This window comes from Ipomoea triloba, chromosome 1, assembly GCF_003576645.1.
Source record: "Ipomoea triloba cultivar NCNSP0323 chromosome 1, ASM357664v1".
NCBI lineage: Eukaryota > Viridiplantae > Streptophyta > Magnoliopsida > Solanales > Convolvulaceae > Ipomoea > Ipomoea triloba.
Genome location: NC_044916.1, coordinates 27524534 through 27545370, shown reverse-complemented (window position 1 = coordinate 27545370; position 20837 = coordinate 27524534). Strand labels below are relative to the sequence as shown.

Here is a 20837-nt window from a genome sequence, read left to right as displayed (position 1 = left end):
TTTTTTTGTTCTTTTTCTTTTTACACGTCTAGGGAAGTATATAAATTGCTCTGACTTTTTTTTTTTTTCTTTTCTTTTTTTTTTTTTTTTTTTTGATCACAGAGTGTTGAGCATAAATAATATACGAGTATAAATATAAATGTGCAGTCCAACTATCAGTTTAGACTTTTAGTTGAGAGGGAGCACATGCTTCAATTTGGTATTAGTGTCAAATCTCCGCGTCATCCGAATCAGCTTAGGCTTTTTTAGTATTATATGAGAGGCTTAATTAAAGGACGACAAAGTGTTGTTCATATTATTTTTTCATACAAAGAGAGATTTTTGAATTCTTGACCTCTCTTAAATTATGAGAATGTATGAGAGGCTTAATTAAAGGATGGCAAGGTGTTGTTCATATTGTTTTTTTTATATAAGAGAGATTTTTGAATTCTTGACCTCTCTTGAATTATGAGAATGCACAGAGTCACAGTCACTAACTGTAACTGTTAACTAGTTTTCTCACTATTTTAGTACACAATTGTTGTCACTTTTGGTTCTTTGATTATTATTCACTTTTACTTTTACTTTTGATTTTTTTTTTTTGAAAACCATTTACTTTTGATTTTTAATTACTAATTTTGTTATACTTTGTGTATAAGTATATTTATGTTGTCACTTTTAATCATATCGATCAAATTTTCGATAACTACTTGTCAAAAAATGTAAATTTTTTCTCAATATTCTTTATTTTAAAATTATATTGCTATAAGGAAACATCACTCATTCAAATTTAATTACACAGTAAAATTTGCAAAAGCAACTCTATATGAGAAAATTTAAAATTTCAACAAATAATTGTGGAAGATTTGGTCGGTAATTGGTAAGACTAATACGGCAACAAAAGTATATTTTTACATAAAAAATGACAACATTAATAGTTTGGGACTAATTTGTGATAAGTGAATATAATAATATAAAGACCAAAAGGGACAATAAATCAGTTATTATTTTATGTATCATTTTCTATTTAAAACTCAAAATAATCATTCTTATTTTAAGAAAAAAAATAAACCAAAAAAATATCGCTTTTAGTTCTCTAATTAATTAATTATTGAAGGGTGCACAATATCTCTTTTAGTTCGCTATTAGGGATGTTGAGTTTGAAAGTAATTTAGAAATAGAGTTAATTTCATATTTTGTCCTAGAGTTATAGGTGTAGTTGACTTTTAATATTTTTTTTTAGAATACTCTCTATTAGTTTTAGTATTATTGCGATATGATTATTCATTTTTTTTTTGAAAATCAAAGAAGAATATTATTCTATAATTTGGGTAAAAAAAAAAAAAGAATGCGACAATCAGGGAATCTTGGTAGAGCTGTCAAAACACAGGTTGGGCCCGTTTACCCGTGCTTTTGGACGGGTTGGGTCGGTGAAATCCCAACTCGTCCCGTATAACCCGGGTGGGAACATGATAGAAACTAAATATGATATGTTTGTAATGGGGTTATGCAGTTCATGGACCGTACTTAAGCAATCAGTCTCCGCTGCTCTGATCGACGGGTTGGGCCCGTTTACTCGTGCTTTTGGACGGGTTGGGTCGGTGAAATCCCAACCCGTCTCGTATAACCCGGGTGGGAACATGATAGAACATAAATATGATATGTTTGTAATGGGGTTATGCAGTTCATGGACCGTACTTAAGCAATCAGTCTCCGCTGCTCCGATCCAAAGGTAACCTTGTTCATCTGGGCACGAGACCGCTGCTCGTTTGTTGTGGCCAAAGACTCCGGGAAGTCCATATATTTGCGGGGGGCAAAGTGCTGGTCAAATTGGTTTTTCATGTAAGAGGGGTTTGAACTCCCGACCTCTCTTAAGGAACAAGAGTGCACTGCTACTCAAGCTTACCAAGCTGGTTATTCCCAGAGATATATTAACATTAGGAAGTGGCAATGCTGTGTTTAGTGATAGGTGGCAGCCAGGCCCGATCCTATCATTTTATAGGCCCAAGGCGTAGCAACAAAAATGGGCCCTATATTAAATTAATATATATTTTTATAACTAATTTAAACTAAATAAGGAAAAATACTAATGTCAAATAACTTGAAATAAGATTCACAAGTTTTTAACAATTATACATACACACATGTTGCAAAAATCACGCATAGGCAGAGCCCGGCTGCATCGAGGAAGGCCGAAATTGGCCTCCTCCACGGCCGGGCGCCTAGGCCGCCGGCCGATTTTTTGTTAAACTATCGATTTTTTGTTATGTTTTTTTTTTTTAGTTAATTTCATTTTTGGTCATAGATTTATAAGTGGCTATTCACTTTTAGTCTTTTTTTATCAGAACATCCACATTTGGTCCTAGTGTTATTGTGGCATGACCATTTTTTGTCCTCCGTCAACAAAATCGTTGAAATGTCGTTAAATACATAAGCATTTGTGAAAAGTTGTCCCCGTTATATTTTTAATTTTATATTTTTGAAAAAAATCATAATTAAAGACCAAAATGGCTTTGTATTTAACGATATTAAAGTTGTTTTGTTGGTAGAGGACAAAAATGATCAAATATGGATATTCTAATAAAAAAGGACTAATAGTGGATAACCACCTATAAATCTAGAACCAAAAAAGGAATTAACTCTTTTTTTTTTTTAAATGCTTGTATATATTAGGGATTATAAAAATTTTCCTAAAAAAGTTTTTATGAACCAATCATGTTAATTAATTTTTCAAGTAATTGTACGGCTATGTTTCCAAGGTAACAACAAACATGTTAATTAATTTTTCCCGTAAAATTATTCTCATCACACATATTCTTGAAAACATTTTTTGAGAATTTAATTGATGAAAAAGTATGAAACCAACTCTACAAAAGAATATGATCCATTAACCCACTACGGTATGTGAGAAGCTAAGAGATCCACTAATGGAGGCTACTCCATCAACTAACTAATAATTAATAATTAATGCATGGAGTATATATGCAGGCATCGTACGTTGTTGATCGAATTAACTGAGCAAATTGAAGCGTTAACGTCAGAAGCAGGCGTCCAAGAGGCAGCAACAACACAATGCGGCCAAACTGCAAAATTACAACATATGATTATGGGCATATATGCATGCATATATGAATGATAATCGTGTATATATGTCGACATCATATGTAAAATGAAAGGACAAACATATTGCATGCATGCCAATGCGTATGTTAGATGGTTTTTACTTTTTAACCTCGTTGAAAATCTGGTCAAGAGATCACATGGTCCATAAAGTTTATTGTGATAAAAGAAAATATTTTTATTTTTACCACAATAATGAATATAGAGTAGAAAAAACATCAACCTTTAAGAGGGAGTACGTTGTAAGAGAAAACAATAATTAAATTATCTTCTTTTAAAAAGTTGAACTCCCAATTAATTAAGTTATTTGATCTGCTTCACAGCCGTATTTTGTGACAATTTCAAATTTAGTCCAAACTCATGATTTTTCCTATTTTTAGTAAAGGCATTTTTGTCCCTTCATATTTTTCTTTCGTTATTTTTTCGCTTTCAGCCAGTTTAATTGAATTAGTTTACTACTTTACTAAAAATCAATTGAAAAATATGATTACTTTTTTTGAAAACAAAAATATGATTACTAAAAATCAGAAGTTACATAAAGTCCTAAACCAATTAAACCGGTTGAAATTAGAAAAATAACTAAAGAAAAATATAAAAAGACAAAAATACGCTTACTAAAAATCACTGTTGCAAAAATTCCCAGCCTAGAAACCCCTAGACCGAGGTGAATTGCTCCCTAGGCCGGCCGCCGGCCGCTTAGAGCCTAACTCGTTGAATTTGGCCGAGTTAACTCGCCCAACGCGGCAGAGTTAGTCGAGTTAATTCGAGCGAGTCGACCTTATTAATTTTTTTATTATATTTATATATATTTAAATTTATTTATTTATATAAGTAAGAGAAGTAAGATATATATATATATATATATATATATATATATATATATATATATATATATATATATATATATATATATATAATATAATATATGACATACATCCATACACATACATTATTTTTTTGTTTTTATAGATCGCCACCGAGGTACTGTCTAGGCGCCGCGCTAAGCGCTAGTCTACCGCCCTACTAGCTCCTAGTGCCTACTGCAACCATGCTAAAAATAGGAAAAGTGATGACACGGGCTAAAAGTGTCAAAAAAAAATAAAAAAATGAAAGACTTACCATCCTTCCAAACAACCAGAGCTGCTGGATTGTTGTTGGCGAGGGGGCGGTGGCGCAGCGTATTGGGGGACATACTGCGGTGGATAACCCGGTTGGGGAGCGTAACCTTGAGGAGGAGGAGGAGCAGGGTAACCTGGAGGAGGGTAGGCTTGGGGAGGATACCCTGGAGGAGGAGGAGGAGGGTATACCTGGGGTTGGGGAGGGTAGCCGGGAATTGCATCTTTGTCTTGACAATCTTGCGGCGGTTTCGGATAACCTACAAACAAAATAATGATCCAAACCAGAAAATTCAGATTGTATTGTGGATATCAGATGAGATGATGAGATGCAAATTAAAACAAAAATGCATGCATATGTGTGTGTGTGTACCTTGGGGAGGAGGAAGAGCAACGGGAGGTTGGGCCTGATTGTAATGGCTCATTATTGTTGAATGGGTGGACAATGGAGAGACTAAGGAGATTGTATGTAGAAAGCCGTAGAAACAGAAAGAGAGATGGAATTGAAGAAGCTAAGCTAGCAGGGCGATAGATGAGATGCATGCATGGCTATACCTAAATTAAATGGGCACTCCCATCCATTTATGTGGTGTGGGTTCTCTCACACTTGCACCACTACCTCTCCATACTCCATACATTTTACTTCTTTACTACTCCCTTACTTTCTCCTTAATTCTCTTATTTTCTCGATCATTACCCTCCCAAAATATTATATTTTTTATTTTTTAAATATACATGATTAATATTTATTTTTAGAACTTAATTGATGGATATCCCGAGTAAGGTACCCGGCCTAGAACACCTTCGGTATCTGGAGCCTGCTGACTGACTACCCTTATCAGCAGATGGGTCGAGTTTAGTTGCCCACCAGCCTGCTTGACGTGGGGCAGGCTAGTCGTGATGCCTGACCGGGTGTGGCACTTAGAAGCGATGAGGCGAAATTCCCTAAGGATCTTCTCCAGATTTGGCAGGATACTTTCCTGTTCTATTTTAGGCAGCGTTTACGGCGGTTTGGGTAGTTTAAGGAACCTTCTTAAACTCAAATTTGTGTAAGATCTTCTTGTTTCCTTCTGGAGGTTCATTATTCTCGTATAAATACCCTCAAGGGTCGCATTGTAAAGGGGGTACCGATTTTAATACAAGAGCAATTACTCTGTCCTATTATTTTTTGAGTATTTACTATCAATTCACTTTGTTTTACGGTTGTACGTTTTGGTCCGTCATCCGGCTATCTTGTGGCCGTAAAACCAACTTAACACTTATGATTTCTTATTTTTCTCAAACCTGTTTGGTGTTTTCCAATTAATTAAATTTCTTAAAAAAGTAATTCCTGAAAATGGGTTTGCCAATAACAACTTTGTTAAGAAAATTAGTAAACATGTTTTCAACTCAATCGTTATACCCTGCACCACGGTGCACATAGCAATGTGCACCACATACGTAAACGACGTCGTTTCGATGTTAGTGGACGGGGACGCGGACGCGAATGACTCCAGGAAATTCATTATCTATAATACACATAATCATTATCTAGAATACACAGAACGTTTGCCTATAATACACATAATGTTTGTCCATAATACACAGAATATTTACACAAAATACACAGATGTTAGTGGACGCGGACGCGAATGACTCCAGTGAATTCATTATCTATAATACACATAATCATTATCTAGAATACACAGAACGTTTGCCTAGAATACACAGAATGTTTGCCCAGAATATATAGAATATTGACACAAAATACACAGAACTCATCCTCCTAACATTCGAATGAAGAAACACATCACAACCTGTGTTAATAACATGAATACACAGAATATTGACACAAAATACACATAACTCATCCTCCTAAACATTCGAATGCACAAACACATCACAACATGTGTTACTAACATGAATACACAGAACGGTTGTCTAGAATACACAGAATGTTTGCCTAGAATACACAGAATATTAACATAAATACAGAGATTGCCCGAAACGGGAAATGTGATTTTCAAAAAAACGGACGGTTAGTTTACAATGCTCAAAACGACGTCGTTTACGTACGTGGTGCACATTGCTATGTGCACCGTGGTGCATGGTATAATTTGCCTTTTCAACTTGTTCTTAGAGAAGATTAAAAATCAATCTGAACTTTAAAAGTTCTAAGCCAAGGTTGGAAAAAAAAATTGTAGTAACATTTTTGTTAATTTTTTCAACTTTAAAAGTTAACTTTTCAACACTATACATATTACTTTTAAACACTATATATTGCCTTTTTAGCCATTTTGAAATTGTAGCTCACTTAAGAACAAATTTTTAGTTTATTGTTTTTTTTTTATATAAAAAATTTGGTTTAGTGTTTCACTTTTTAGTTTGATTTATGAATTCACTTTTACTGCTCATGGTTTAGCTAGTATTTACAATTTAGGTTAATAATTTAATGTTTTGGTTTAGTTATTATTATTATTATTATTATTATTATTATTATTATTATTATTATTATTACCTTTTGGACATGTAAATGATCCCACATCTTTTTATTTATTTATTTATTTATTATTATTATTATTATTATTATTATACTCTTTTGGTCATTTTACATGTTAATAGCTAATTTAAACAATTAATTTTACCAAACATCTTTTTACAAATCGATGATATAATCCGCTGGTCAAACCCATTAACACAATTTAACTGCTAATACAATCTGCTAACTGCTGATCGTCAAACAAGCCTTAAAAGTCTAAAAGTGAATGACTTTTCTGTTGAGCATATACGGAGTAATATATAGGCAAATTATACAATGGACCAAATTATGCGTTAACATATTATGTGATTTTCCAGCCGCAAACACAAAGTATGCAATTAACATATTACAGTTTGTTAGTTTCCCAGCCAAACGAGTTCATGACTGAGCTAAAATTGAAGACTTGAAAAAAGCAAATGAAGAAATCAAGTGTATACAGGCCATCCAACTGAGTAGCGTATTAGATTAACACCAAATATACATCATCAACCATCCTTTTAGACTGTCAGGAAGCATTTAAACTGGATTTTGCATATTGAGTGCAATGACGTGTACTACACCAAGTGTTGTGGTTCCACTCAGTCAGTCCAGTAATCGCTTGTGTTTACACCAGGCAATTACAGCTACATATAGGATAATGCAGCCCGCGGAGCCACCCCCAATTGCCCACAGAAACTGTGGCATCCCAGCAATGTCAGGATTGAACAATTCAATATGGATATTCATACCGAAAACCCCAGCCACAGCCACAAAAGCACTTATAACAAGGGTTGCTGCAGTCAGCATGACCCCCATTTGCAGAAGATGGTTCTGCTTGTCATCCAGCATGATGTTGATGTAGTCTTCCGTGTCATCCACATACTCACGCAGCTTTCGAGAGATTCAAACGAGATCGCGTTAGTGCCAGCACGAACAAAACGAAATGAATGTCTATTCGAACATGGAGCTTAGTTACTTACGGTGGAGAGTTTGTTCAGCGTGCCGTCAATCTGAATAAAGTAGGCTTCTAGAAGCATTTCAAGTTCCTCCACGTTGAGATGCTTGCTTATGGCACTGCGAGTTGTACTTGTACGTGTTGCGTGGCTATCTCGCCCAAGCGTGTTTACTCTTTCCATAGGGTAATCGATCTCTGGATCAGCACCATTGCCTTCAATGGAGATTTCAGCAGGAATCCTGTTACACCATATATATGAAAGGAAAATCTCAATCTGTCTTGCAGCCAAGACTGGCTTTGCTTTCCAGTGGTGTTTTTACCAATAGAGTGTTGAAGAAGGGGAAACCGAGCAGGGATCTCATTAAGGGGCTTGATTAGGGGAAGAGTAAACGTATTAGGATCAAGCATTTACCACTATGCCAAAAGCCCACCATCACATTTTTCGAAAGACAGGGTGCTGGACTTGGCCCTTTACCGGCCTCCGCCCAACAAAACGGGAGTTTAGATGGAATTGAATACTTTCTCCAAGAAAACATAGAAGAACAAAAAGGCTTCATGATTTTATTAAAGGAAACCCGAGTGTACTGGATGGTGCATCCACCTTATTTTATTCAGATAATGATCAAATACACATATTCCACAAAACAGCGGGCATGGAATTATATAACTCGGAGAAAATAAGAGACAAGCAAACAGAGAATTGAACGAAAATCAGGTAACCAGAGGAGGGTTTTCCTCTCATTTCTAAAGAAGCAAGCTTAATGGCAGAGCATAGAACCATATTACATACCTGTCATTCACATCTGACTGCATAACCTCATCATCCATGCCATCTTCTTGCTCATTCATGGAGGAAACAGAAGAACTCTCAACTTCGAAAAGCTTGTCACTCAGATACATCTCTGCCATATCCTCATCGTCATCCAGTAGGTGTTCTAATTCGTCTCTTACCTAAAAACAAATATGTTTCAATCTTATATAGGATAGGATATCCCAAGAAAAACCACGTTATCCAGGTAGTAGACACAGGACTAGACTAGAATACCTTCTGAACGCGGCCAGTTATTGCCACCAAGCGACTTTTAATCTGACGGACACGCTCCAAGTTCAGAGTACTAATCTTTGAAGTCAGTTTATCTAAAGCAGGATGAGCTTCCTGCTCCAATGTCCTCGCCTAAGATTAGACAACATAAGTAAAGCAAGCAAATAACAACAACAACAACCGAGAAAACTGAGTTACAAACAGCAGCAAAGATCAGCAATGCTATAGGCTACAGAAATGAAAGAATCACAACACTATACCTCACTATCCAAGCAAGTGCAAGTGGCCTCGAGGCAGGCCTCTAGGGCAACAAATTCAAAGGGAAGAAGCTTAATTCCATCCCGGTTATCTTCAACTTGCTGTTTGGCATCTCCCTTGCCCTCCTCATGGTTTGGACGGCTAACTCTTTGTGATTGTGAATCTTCTATAGCATACAGGTTTCCCCAGTCTACATTATTGCCACCAATTCCAGTTTCCTTCATCATTATCACCACATCTTATAATAAATTTTACAGATTCACCGTAGGGTTTATAATCAACTATAACTCAGGATTATATTCAATCAATAAAATCAAACAATCAAAGAGCTAAAATTAGCAACGATTCAATTCCTAGTAATATTTTAAAATTACAAAAAAAAACAAAATGAATAGAGAGAGAGAGAGAGAGAGACCTGGGACTTGGTAGCCTGATGGTGGCGCAGGATTCTGCGCTGAAGCTCTTCAACAAAAGGGGCAACGGAAGGATCTTTGGCGTTAAGGAGAAGGACCTCTTGGGCGGTGATGATGGCCTTGATGTGTTCCAAGTTGATGACGATGGCTCGTTCACGGCCCAAAACGGTTGAGGGATAGGAGAGGAGTGGGTCCAGTATACGAAGATCGCGGCCAGGAAGTCCCGTCCGCCGCATGATGGCGTGTTTTCCGGCCTCCACTACCTGCGCCTGCCCTGTACAGTCCAGTAGAAGCCATGGCCGGACTCCCGACGCCTTCTTTCGCAGTCCACTCCCAATCCCCGGGACGGCGGCGGCGGCGTTGTGGCCGTCGTCGTCCGCCGCCGGCGCTGCGTTGACCTTGCTTGGAGGAGGGCCCCTCATCATTACGCGTGTTAGAGCTTAAGTAGCCTGAATTTGACGCCTAGTAAAGCTTCAGATTCCATGGTGTACAGAAATCGACGAATCTCTCTACATGACTACTTTCACCTCAATAAGGAAAATATTTTAACACAAATAATATTCCAACCATCGTTTTCAATTTACTTTGTCGGCAATGTCATGCCTGGCTTTTATACATCCTTTGTAGGTGATTTGATTTTCTCTCTTATTATTTGTTCAAGTTGTAAAGTAGGGGAGACTACACTCAATTCAAGTTTGTTTTAAATTATCCTATTTTAACGGAAAAATAAATTTTAAGTGAGATTTTTTCTCAATTCTGGAATATATTTTGTCATTCTTAACCATATAAGTAGGGTGTGCCTCCCTTATCCCATTGCGGAGGTTGGTTGCAAAAATCTAGCCTTTAATGTGATTATAATCACCATTAGTTTTATCTTATAAAAATATTTTTGGTAAAATTATTATTATTATTATTATTTTGTTTGGTTGACAGTTAGAAAAATGTTCTAATTAATTTAACTAAAAGTTTCATTTTTTAACTATACATTACATTTCTTTTAAAAAGGATAGTAAAAAGTTACATTTATATTCCTTTTATGTACTAGTAATGGTTAACATTGGTAAAACATATTGGTTTTTTAGACCAACCATAGGCCATAGCTACTAATTTGGTTGGTCCAATATTTTAATAAAAAGAGATTATTGATCGGTGTGACTAATTTGGTTTTTTGGACCAACCATAGGCCATAGCTACTAGATATGATATACCTTTTGGATCCTTGAAATTAAATTTTAACTACAGCAGTTCAACTCATTTAGAGAGTTAGAAATTTGAGTTTGTACACATATATCATATCTAACTATGATGAAAAATTGTAACTCTCTTTAAAGTAGTAGACTCAAGGACTGTTATTTGTTAATATGTATATCATTGTAATGCTTAAAGAATGACTTAATAAGTAGAAGTGGTCATCAAGATGCTCAGCTTTAGTGATAGGGTTGATTACATTTGTTAATCATACATCTTTAATGGTCTGTAACATTTCATGAGTTGTCGACCTTAATCATGTTCTTATAAATTTATTAGTTTAAATTGTGAAACAATTGGTTGTGTAACCATATTTCCAAAAAAAAAATGTTATTAACAATATTAAGAGGTTTTATTAGAACAAAGACATTAAATTCGTGATATAGTCTCGTGAATTTTAGATTATTTAAACTTGAAAAGACTGGAATTATTTTGAGAGAAATTAATAAAGAAAGAATCAAGATGTTTTGGTTAATATAAGTGGACTTTGAGGATATTTAGTCATGCTGGTGCAACTTTTGCATTGTCGCCAACAAAGTTGTTTCATAAAGTAGCATTAGTACTATTGAGGTTTTTTTTTTTTTTTTTTTTTTTTTTTTTTAATTTCAAATTGAGTTTATCTCTTGTTTTGGGACTTTTTGGTGTATGCTTTAAACGTTCGTTTCATTTGTGTATGGCTAGAGCTATAGTTTGTTATCTAAGCCATTGAAGTATTTTTGTACTACCTCCGTCCCATTTTGTTTGTCTGGTTCGGTTAACGAGACTTGACTTAAGTTATTTTTAATTCAATTTATTTATAATATTAAGTTTAGTGTTAATATATAAAATTTATATATTTAGAGACTACATTAAAAGTACTATTAAACACAAAAAATTAAATTTAAAAATAATTAAAAATTACTAAAGAAAATAAGCAATTAAGAAAGAATTGGTTTGACCAATGAATAGTAAACAAGACAGGTAAAATGGGACAGAGGGAGTATCTAGTATATCTTTTGGCTACGAAATGAGACAGAGTCAAGGTAAATGTATCAATTTCAAGTAGTTAACTATTAGCTAGATAGTGTTTAAATTAAAAAATTAGTCATGGAGTATATATATTAGCCTTTTGCTAGTACTTCCGAATCTCTTAACTAAAGGCATGCTTCTAATATTTTTATGGATATATGCATAGACTTATTATGTGACCTTATTGTATGTACATTTGTGTTTTACATATTTATTTTAAGAAATATCTCTTAAAGTTTGACTAAGAATAAATACAGAGATTATTCATAATCAGTTGAGAACTAATCAAAATAAGTGTGATATATAAAAGATAATACTCACACTTAGATGATATACCACAATGATTCATGACTTTTATTTTTAAGGTCGAACATAATGGTTTGGTACATTTATATTGTACAAGTTAAGTGGTGCAAGTTTGACTAGCTAGATCAATATGTAATGGCACCGTTTGGTCATATTATGTAACTATAAGTATTCAATTTTCTTTATAATTGATTACTTGTCTATAATAATGGCGCATAGACTATTTAAGCAAACCTGTCCTTTCACTATTCCTATTACAAAAGGGTTACACTTGTGTGAGACTGTCTCACGGATCTTATTCGTGAGACGGATCAAGGTCGGATGAATATACAAATGTAATACTTATACTAGCAAATGTAATACTAATTAGGAATACAGTGCTTGTTACTGTCCCCCGCCGAGGGAGCGTTGGCTTCGGCTGGTGTCCTTGTCGCGTGGCCCCCGCGCCCCCTCTTCGAGGATGGCGCGGCTTGGGGTATAGGGGGGGGGGGGTTGCTTGAGGTGAGGGTGGGGGTGGTTGCTTGAGGTGGTCTAAGACATGGGACACGTGGAAACTGTAGGAGGGCAGATCAGGGAACGTACGCGTGGACAATGCGAGATATGGGTGATTTCACTATAAAGCTTCCTATCAGGATCATGTCTACACACTACAAGACCTTGGTCTAGTGACTAGTGGTCCTTACTTCATACTTTCAACCCATTTGTCTAGGTCTGATTCTTATCCTCCATAGTTAATTATAGTTGATCCTCTGGGCCTTAGTCTTTGTATTTTGGGCCTCTCATTTTGAGCTGGTATATTGCTCTTTGTATTTGTTATTTTGGGCCTAGTGCCCCAAGTAGTAATACTATTACTTTCCTACCCCGATTCGTACCCATTATACTCGATTTATGATGTATCCGGTCCCAACAAAATTATCAAGCACAAATGTAATATTTTTACATTTTGATGTAAATAAAGGAAAATATAATACTTTTAATGAAAAATGTATTATATTTTCCCTTATTTACATCAACATGTAAGGGGGCGTTTGGTTCAAGTTATATAAGATAACTAAGGTTATATTTGTTTGGGAATATAAGATTCCTATGTTTGGTTCAAGTTATGTAAGATTCCCATGGAATGTAACATAACCTCCCGATGAAGTTTTTAGCTATTGGAAGGGAATGTGAGATACATTCCGATTTCTTAAGTGATCTCACATTCCCTTATCTTATTCCTAATATTGAGCTTTTGAAATTTTAATCAATTTATCTTATTTCCGTTGTCTTATTTACCTACTTCAATTTTAAACCAAACACAGTTATCTAACATTCCCAGTTATCTAACATTCCTAGCAATCTAACATTCCCTAAGGTAATCTAACATTCCGTGAACCAAATGCCGCCTAAAAGTATTACATTTGTCCTTAAAAATATTATGTTTTTCCTTATAAGTAATACACATTTTTTATTCCTAATTAGTATTATATTTGCTAATATATGTATTACATTTCGACCTAACCTGTCTTACAAACAAGAATCCGTGAAACGGTCTAATACAAGTTTTTACCATTACAAAAAAATTAGGCCATCTAATTGCACATAAGTCAAGCAATAAACAAATTACTATATTATGTGCATGTATCATGATTAACAATGTAAAGTAAACCCTGATCGTGAAATAATTTGCCAAGTCCCATTATCTGCCGCAGGGTAGGATTGCTTGTTTTCCCGCTTTCACCACCTGCGCCTTACCATCATATCCCTGCCATGCTCGACACCTTCTTTGGCAGCCCTCCACTTGCACCAATGATTTTCTAATTGGACACATTTTCTAATTGGGAAATTAATTTTCTTTTTAATTAATGGTGGGGTCACTCAAATTCCGAGCACCAATGATTTTAAGCAACATCATGAAAAAATATTTAAGGAAAAAAATTAGAGGGGAAAATATCATTTTTCCTTTTTGTTATTACGCTGGTACAGTAGGCATGCATTTAATAGTTAAATGCTGATATGAGCTGTATCAACCCCTATCCGTTTAGTCATATTGAGTTAAATGAAAGATGTGGCCGGCAAGTATCAACTACTACCAGATTAGCAATAAGGCCATGACCACATGCTGGTTCAACAATATAATCGATTTTAATTCACTTCATAAAACATCGATTCTAGTTTAGTTTAGTAGTTTAGGTTGGATTTGTTTTACTTTATTTTTCTTGTTATTCTTTAGATTTAATTTGATTGAATTGCTTCTTTAGATTTTTTTTTTCAAAATCAAATCAGTTTTAGATTTTATGAATGTAATATTGTTTCAATTCTGATCTAGATAGTTCTCATAGTAATTTGTTTTGGATTAGAGACTTTCGTCTAGTAAATTTAATTTATTGAGTGGGTAGAAGAGTTGAAATATCGTTAAATTTAATAAAAAATAATTATTCTAATACCTATTACTTTATTTACCTGAGTTTGAAAGTTGAATAGTGCTAGACATTTCAAATTCATACACCTACCCTACTTCTTGACCATAACTATTTTTTTTTTCTTTTCAATTAATTGCCATCATTGATGACTAGTCACTAGAATAGATTTCGATCAGGTTTTTTTTTTTTTTTTTGAGTACCTTCGATCAGGTTTATACATACTATTCTTATTAATTATCTTACTACATTTTCAACAACACTGAGGGATAGATATGGAAGTTGGTTATTACTGCTTCCCGTATGATCATACGATTTTGTACCATTATGTATGTACAAATGTACCACTACGTGTTTAGAAATGTACTATGGTGTGATGCATTTTACAAAATGAGTGGTGCAGAGTATATGTACCACACCCTGGTGTATTTCTGAACACATGGTGATGCATTTGTGCATATATAATTGTGCAAAGTCGCACGACCATGCATGAATAACTGCACCAAAGCTTGCCCTATATATATATATATATATATATATATATATATGTATGTATATATATATAATCTTAGCCTTATATACCTGTGAAAATTGGATGTATAATATCAAAAAAAAAGTTTTTAAAATGCGGTGACATTTTTTTTAATTATCATCAACTTTACTTTGCAAATTAAAACACTATACTATGCACTTTGTAATAATGAAATATGCCTTCCTAGATCCTTTTAAAAATCAATAAAAAATTAAATTTAAATATAAATCATAAATACTAAATTCTAAGCAGTAAAAAGTAAACACTAAACCAAATAAAACCAAAAAACACTCAGTCATAAACTCTAAACTTCAAACTCTAAGTGCAATGCACTATCGCATTTTTTGTAAGTGCAATTTTTAAAGGAATAAAGGTCAAATAGGCCACTGAACTACACACGAAACTGCAATTATGCCATTGAACTCAAAAACAATGCAATTGGGTCCCTCAACTACACAAATCCATGCAAATTAACCCAAAGTGACTTGTTTGACTTGATCTTCCGGTTACCAACTTTAAAAATAATATTTTAAAATAATTTTAAATAAAATACTTAATTAAAATTAAATTTAAAATTAAAAATTAAAAAAAGGACCCAATTGACTTGTTCCTGTTTGTGGTTTTTTTATAATTTTAATTAATTTATTTATTTAAAATTATTTTAAAATATTATTTTTAAAGTTGGTAACCCGAAGATCAAGTCAACAAGTCACTTTGAATTAATTTGCGTGAATTTGTGTAGTTCAGGGAACCAATTGCATTATTTTTGAGTTCGATGGCCTAATTACAGTTTCGTGTGTAGTTCGGTGGCCTATTTGACCCTTATTCCATTTTTAAATACTAAACGTGCAATTTATAACAACTAAATGTGCATTACTAGAAAACTCTAAGAAGTAGATAGTATAGTCTTCAAGATTAAATAGTAAAGTTTGTGATAATTATAGAAATGTTACCGCATTTTTTTAAAAAATTTAATATGATCCGTTCAAATATTTTTAGATATAAGGATGTGATTGATTTTTTTTTTTTGAACAAATTAAAAAAAAAAAAAAGAATAAAAATAAATCAATCCACTTATGGAAGTTGCACGTGTACCAGTAACCTACCATTCTACCAACTTGTGTGTGTATACCACACCTATACCGATGCGATTATGCGAATCCGAGTCAGGACATTGAATTCGCTAGCCACGCATTAGTATTGCATTAAATTGCTTTTTGTATTTGGTTTTATCTTAGCCGTCGGAAAGACACGTCATTTTTTCCTTTTTAATATTACAGTGCTACGAAATATTTGCATAAAATTTTGGAAAAAGTGTCAAATAGGCCACTGAACTTATTGCTTTTATGCAATTGAGCCATTGAACTTAAAAAGTGTGCAATTCAATCATCAAACAAGCAAAATTTGTGCAATTGGACCATTTTTACAAAAATTTTCTGGTAAAATTCAATTATACTACTAACATATATGTATTAAGAGTGGCATTTTCTATTACCATACTAGTTGGGAGTCAATATTGAAAAGTTTTTAACTCAAATTGAATTAAAATTTTTTAGAAAAATGTCTTAATTGCACATATTTTACTTGTTTCATGGTTGAATTGCACACTTTTTAAGTTCAACAACCCAATTACACAAAAACGGTAAGTTCATTGGCCTATTTGACACTTTTTCCTAAAATTTTATGCTATAGATTAACTTTAGCAAGAAATTTATATAATGGTTAAATAAAAATAATTTAATAATAATAATAATAACACCGTGGGAAAATATTATGAGAGTGAAATGTGATATATAATTTAATCCATAACTCGTTAATTGAGTGATATAGATAAGAAATTGTTTTATAAAAAGTTATGAAATACGAAAAAGAGCATGTTAAGAGATCATAATATATATATATATATATATATATATATATATATATATATATATATATATATATATATATATTTAATATCACTATATCTTTACAAAAAGTTAGAAGATAAATGATATATCTTATACTAAATGTTGAATTATCGAAAAATATTTATCTCGTGATAACGATAAAGTATAAAGCCATCTAAAATAAAAGTAAAGGTGTAAATACTTTGATAAAAATTTTGTTTGACATGATGTATTGTATTGCTATAATACTATCTACCAAACGGTCATAATTTATATCAGATTAAACAAAATTATTTTCTTTTTGAAAATATATTTAACCATAAATGCCAATGACCTTGTAGTCCAGTGGCATCAAACCCTTCTCTTTATACGGGAGGTGGTGGGTTCGAGTCTCAGTGGAGTCAACACTGACTCTCTTGTGATTCAATACGTTGAGAAAGTAGTTATGAACAGATACTGCATTCTAATAGAGTTAGTAGTATTCAAAAAAAAAGAAAAAAGTGATCACAATCTCAAGAATATGCTTATGATTTTGTAATCTCTCGCTATGGACCCCACCCTAACCCTACCGGGATTTTGAAGGGACCTAGACCCACCGGGATTTTGAAGGGACCTAGACCCCACTCCATAGCCTTACAAGAATAATGAATGAGTTAAATTATTATGACACTGGTGTCCACACAGAGTCAATAGTATTTAAAAAAAATATTCTAACAAATTTTACTCCATTTATATTTCATAGAAAAAAATACAAAAAAATAAAACAAATAGTGGGTAGTTTGTATGGTGCAAATAAAGTGCCCATAACAGTTGGCCATACTCCTACTCTACTGTCTCGCACTTCCACTCCGCTATGTTGTTTCGTCCCAATAAGAATTAATTTTCTTTCTTTTAAATTAATTAATAAAAATTTTAATAAAATAACAATAAAGAATAAACTAGATTGCCATGGCCCATAATATAAGCAAGGCAAAGGGTTCTCTGGAATTAGATTACTATTAAGAAAATAACACAATTATTAATTCTTCTGTTTAACTTTTTAGTAAAAAGAAAAAGAAAAAGAAGGATCGAATTGAAACGGTTGAGAGCAGCAAACGCCGACATTCAACAATTTGGAAACAAGAAATGAGAAACCTTCGACGTCCGAGGAACGCCGGCCGGCCAGCCCTAACCTTAATCTGCCTGTATATTTACTACTAGGAAAGGCTGCGTTGGCCGGGGTGATCGGCGGCGCGGAGGGTCTTGTCGATGATCTGGCGAGCCTTGCGGCTGCGGATCTCCACTTTGACGCTGGAACTCTTGTCCATCTTCACGTACGGCTTCTTCGACTTCTTCAGTTTCCTCACCTTCGACTTTATGGATTCCACCAGGTTCCCCAACTGGTTAGCCATTCTCGATGTCCTCGATAGCCGGCAGGAATATATACGCACAAAATAAATGGGTGCTACAAGCGGCGGAGGCCGATGAACATTGGCGGCGGCGATGGTGGCTTCACTAGGGAGTTTTAATGTTTATTGCTTACCATCTTCTCTCTGTCCTGGTGCTATAAATTCTCGTCGTCTGTGATCCCCCTCTCTCTCTGTTCATAAAGATTGACTATTCACCCAATCACCGACTTACAAAATCACCCTTCGCTTTGTATCATATTTACGACTCTACCACTTGACTTTTGTTTCCTCACGAGCCTTGAAATTTCTTTAAATTTGATTTTCAACCTGACTCCCCTTTTTCTTGTGGCCGTACGATCAGAGAGACAATTGGGTTGACAATAGTTTCCCAGGCTTAATTCTTTATGGCAAAAACTTGGGCCATTTCGTGAGATGGATCGGGTCACGATGAAAGTTAATATTTATACTAACAAATATAATATCAAATTATGAATAAAATGTTTATTATTTATATGGAAAATGTAATAGTTTTACATTTAATACTTTTTAATCAAAAATATTACTCTGTATATTTTTACTTATAAGTAATTCAAATAATGGATTACTTATAAGGGAAAATATGATACCATTACTTATAAAGAAAAACATAATATTTTTACATCAAAATGTAAAAGTATTACATTTGTCTAAAAGTATTATGTTTTCCCTTATAAGTAACAAACATTTGATTTCAAATTAATATTACATTTACTAGTATAAGTATGACATTTGCATATTGACCCAACCCGTCTTACGGATAAGGATTCATGAAAGTCTCACACAAGTGTTTCTTGTTCTTTATATGCTACTTCTAAGGTTTTTTTTTTTTTTTTTGATCTTTTAACTTTTTTTTTAATAACAATTATACTTACCACTCTCGACTTTTAATTTTCACTATAAATTTTTTTTTTCAATTTTAAAATCATTTTGGTATATATATATATTTTACTAAACATAACTTGAAAATTCATTGTAAAACAATTAATTCAAGTAATGTTTTATCTAAAACCTCACCGAATTCAAAGTAGATGACTAAATAGTGAATAAAAGAGTAATAGCGATTGAAAGATTATAAAAGTGAAAATTTGCCTTTAGTGTTCATGTTTAAATTCAAACTTCTTGGTTACGAGTAATTTTATTTTAGCCCCTAAATTTTAGGGGATAAGATTAAAAAAATTATTAAATTTAAAATTATTACCGTTAAGAAAAGATGTAACTCTCCATAATGATTTGGGAGCATATTATTGAAATGGGCATAATTGACTTAGTCATTAGTGTGAAGCAATGTTTATCAAATTTAAGGACCACCGTCAATTTCTTAAACAATTTGGAATACTTCAAGGGTATTCGTGTCATTTCAACTCCTCCAAAGACAATTTATAACAACAACAAAAAGAACAATAATTATATGCTTAAATTATCAAAATATATTACTATAATATCGAATAACATTCTTTAATAAAATGAGAGGAAGAAGAGATAAATGACTGTAACACTTTAGGTTAATCAATACTAGCAATGTCAACAAGCATCAAAGGTTGGATATAATTACTATAAGGACAAGCATCAATGTTTGGATAATTACTACATGCAAAAAGCATGGAGGTTATAACTCACATAAAAAAAAAAATTAAAAAATCATCCCATCCTAGCTAGTTGGATCCTTGTTAGAGGGACCTAAAAAACATGGAGATAGTAGCTTTGCATAATTCACTCCAAGTTGAATCCTTAATCCTTATAATTGGATAGATTAAAATACATGGGGCTGTAACTCACATGATAAAAATAAAATCGTCATCCAATCCAAGTTGAATCATTGCTTGAAGAACATAACAAATATATTGAGAAGGTAACTCATATGATCATAAAATTTTACTATATAGTCTTGGGTGGATTCCTATGAGAGGAACTAAAAAACATGGAGGTTATGATTCATATGAGTATAAAAATTTGTCATCCAATCGTAGTTAGATCCTTACTAGAACACACTAAAAAAATATGGAAACAATGATTCACATGATCATAAAAATTAACCATCTCGTCTTAATTGGATCTTTGTTGAAAAAATCTAAAAAATATGGAGACTTGAACTTACATGATCATAAAAATTTGTTATATAGTCCTAGCTAGTTGGATCCTTGTTAGAGGTGTGTATTGAAAAGTATGGAGGTTGTGACTTGTATGATCATTAAAAAAACACAAAGCATAAGGATTTCATCTCTCCCTATTATGTTTAATCTTTCTAATATCGATTTGCATAAAGAAATTGACTCTATTTGATAACATAGTTAGCTTATCAGCAAACTTTAGCTTGGTTAATTAATATTAGCTGTAATCAGCTTTTTAACAGTTTATTGCTTTAAAACGCTAAAATTTAAAAATTGCTCAAATAACTTTTGGCTCGAACCGACTCCCATCATCCATGTGAGAGTGTTAACCAAGACACCGGATGCCACTTGACCACAAGGTCTAGTCAATATAAATTACATCGTAAACTAATGCCATTTTATTTGAACTTTTTAAATTTTATTTAAGTTCACATTAATTTTTTTTATTTATAAAAGTATTAATTCACAAAATATTCGGGGATAATTGTGTGTAGTGAAGTAAATTTTCCAAGAGTGAAGGGTGGAAAATATCAAAATAAAT

The 20837-nt window shown here is 33.3% G+C and overlaps 2 protein-coding genes across 2 annotated transcripts; both read right to left on the bottom strand.

The window, feature by feature from the left end:
* Positions 1-4214: 4214 nt before the first annotated feature.
* LOC116011727 (cysteine-rich and transmembrane domain-containing protein WIH2-like) lies at positions 4215-4639 on the bottom strand. The gene is made up of 2 exons (XM_031251134.1): positions 4588-4639; positions 4215-4474 (listed from the first exon to the last, which is right to left on the bottom strand). Exons 1-2 carry the CDS (start codon positions 4637-4639, stop codon positions 4215-4217), a joined length of 312 nt encoding a protein of 103 aa, XP_031106994.1.
* Positions 4640-7009: 2370 nt separating this feature from the next.
* On the bottom strand, positions 7010-9953 carry LOC116032402 (magnesium transporter MRS2-3-like). Its single transcript, XM_031274934.1, has 6 exons — positions 9382-9953; positions 8969-9184; positions 8712-8840; positions 8457-8617; positions 7692-7905; positions 7010-7602 (listed from the first exon to the last, which is right to left on the bottom strand). Exons 1-6 carry the CDS (start codon positions 9802-9804, stop codon positions 7315-7317), a joined length of 1431 nt encoding a protein of 476 aa, XP_031130794.1. The 5' UTR covers positions 9805-9953; the 3' UTR covers positions 7010-7314.
* Between the last annotated feature and the right edge of the window lie 10884 nt (positions 9954-20837).

Excerpts from the sequence above, each read along its gene's own strand:
- LOC116032402 (XM_031274934.1), bottom strand. The coding sequence starts at position 9,804 with ATGATGAGGGGCCCTCCTCCAAGCAAGGTCAACGCAGCGCCGGCGGCG. Across the intron at positions 8,841-8,968 it reads GCACTTGCTTGGATAGTGAG|GCGAGGACATTGGAGCAGGA; the intron begins GTATAGTGTTGT and ends GTCTAATCTTAG. Across the intron at positions 8,618-8,711 it reads TAACTGGCCGCGTTCAGAAG|GTAAGAGACGAATTAGAACA; the intron begins GTATTCTAGTCT and ends ATTTGTTTTTAG.
- LOC116011727 (XM_031251134.1), bottom strand. The coding sequence starts at position 4,639 with ATGAGCCATTACAATCAGGCCCAACCTCCCGTTGCTCTTCCTCCTCCC. Across the intron at positions 4,475-4,587 it reads TGCTCTTCCTCCTCCCCAAG|GTTATCCGAAACCGCCGCAA; the intron begins GTACACACACAC and ends TTTTGTTTGTAG.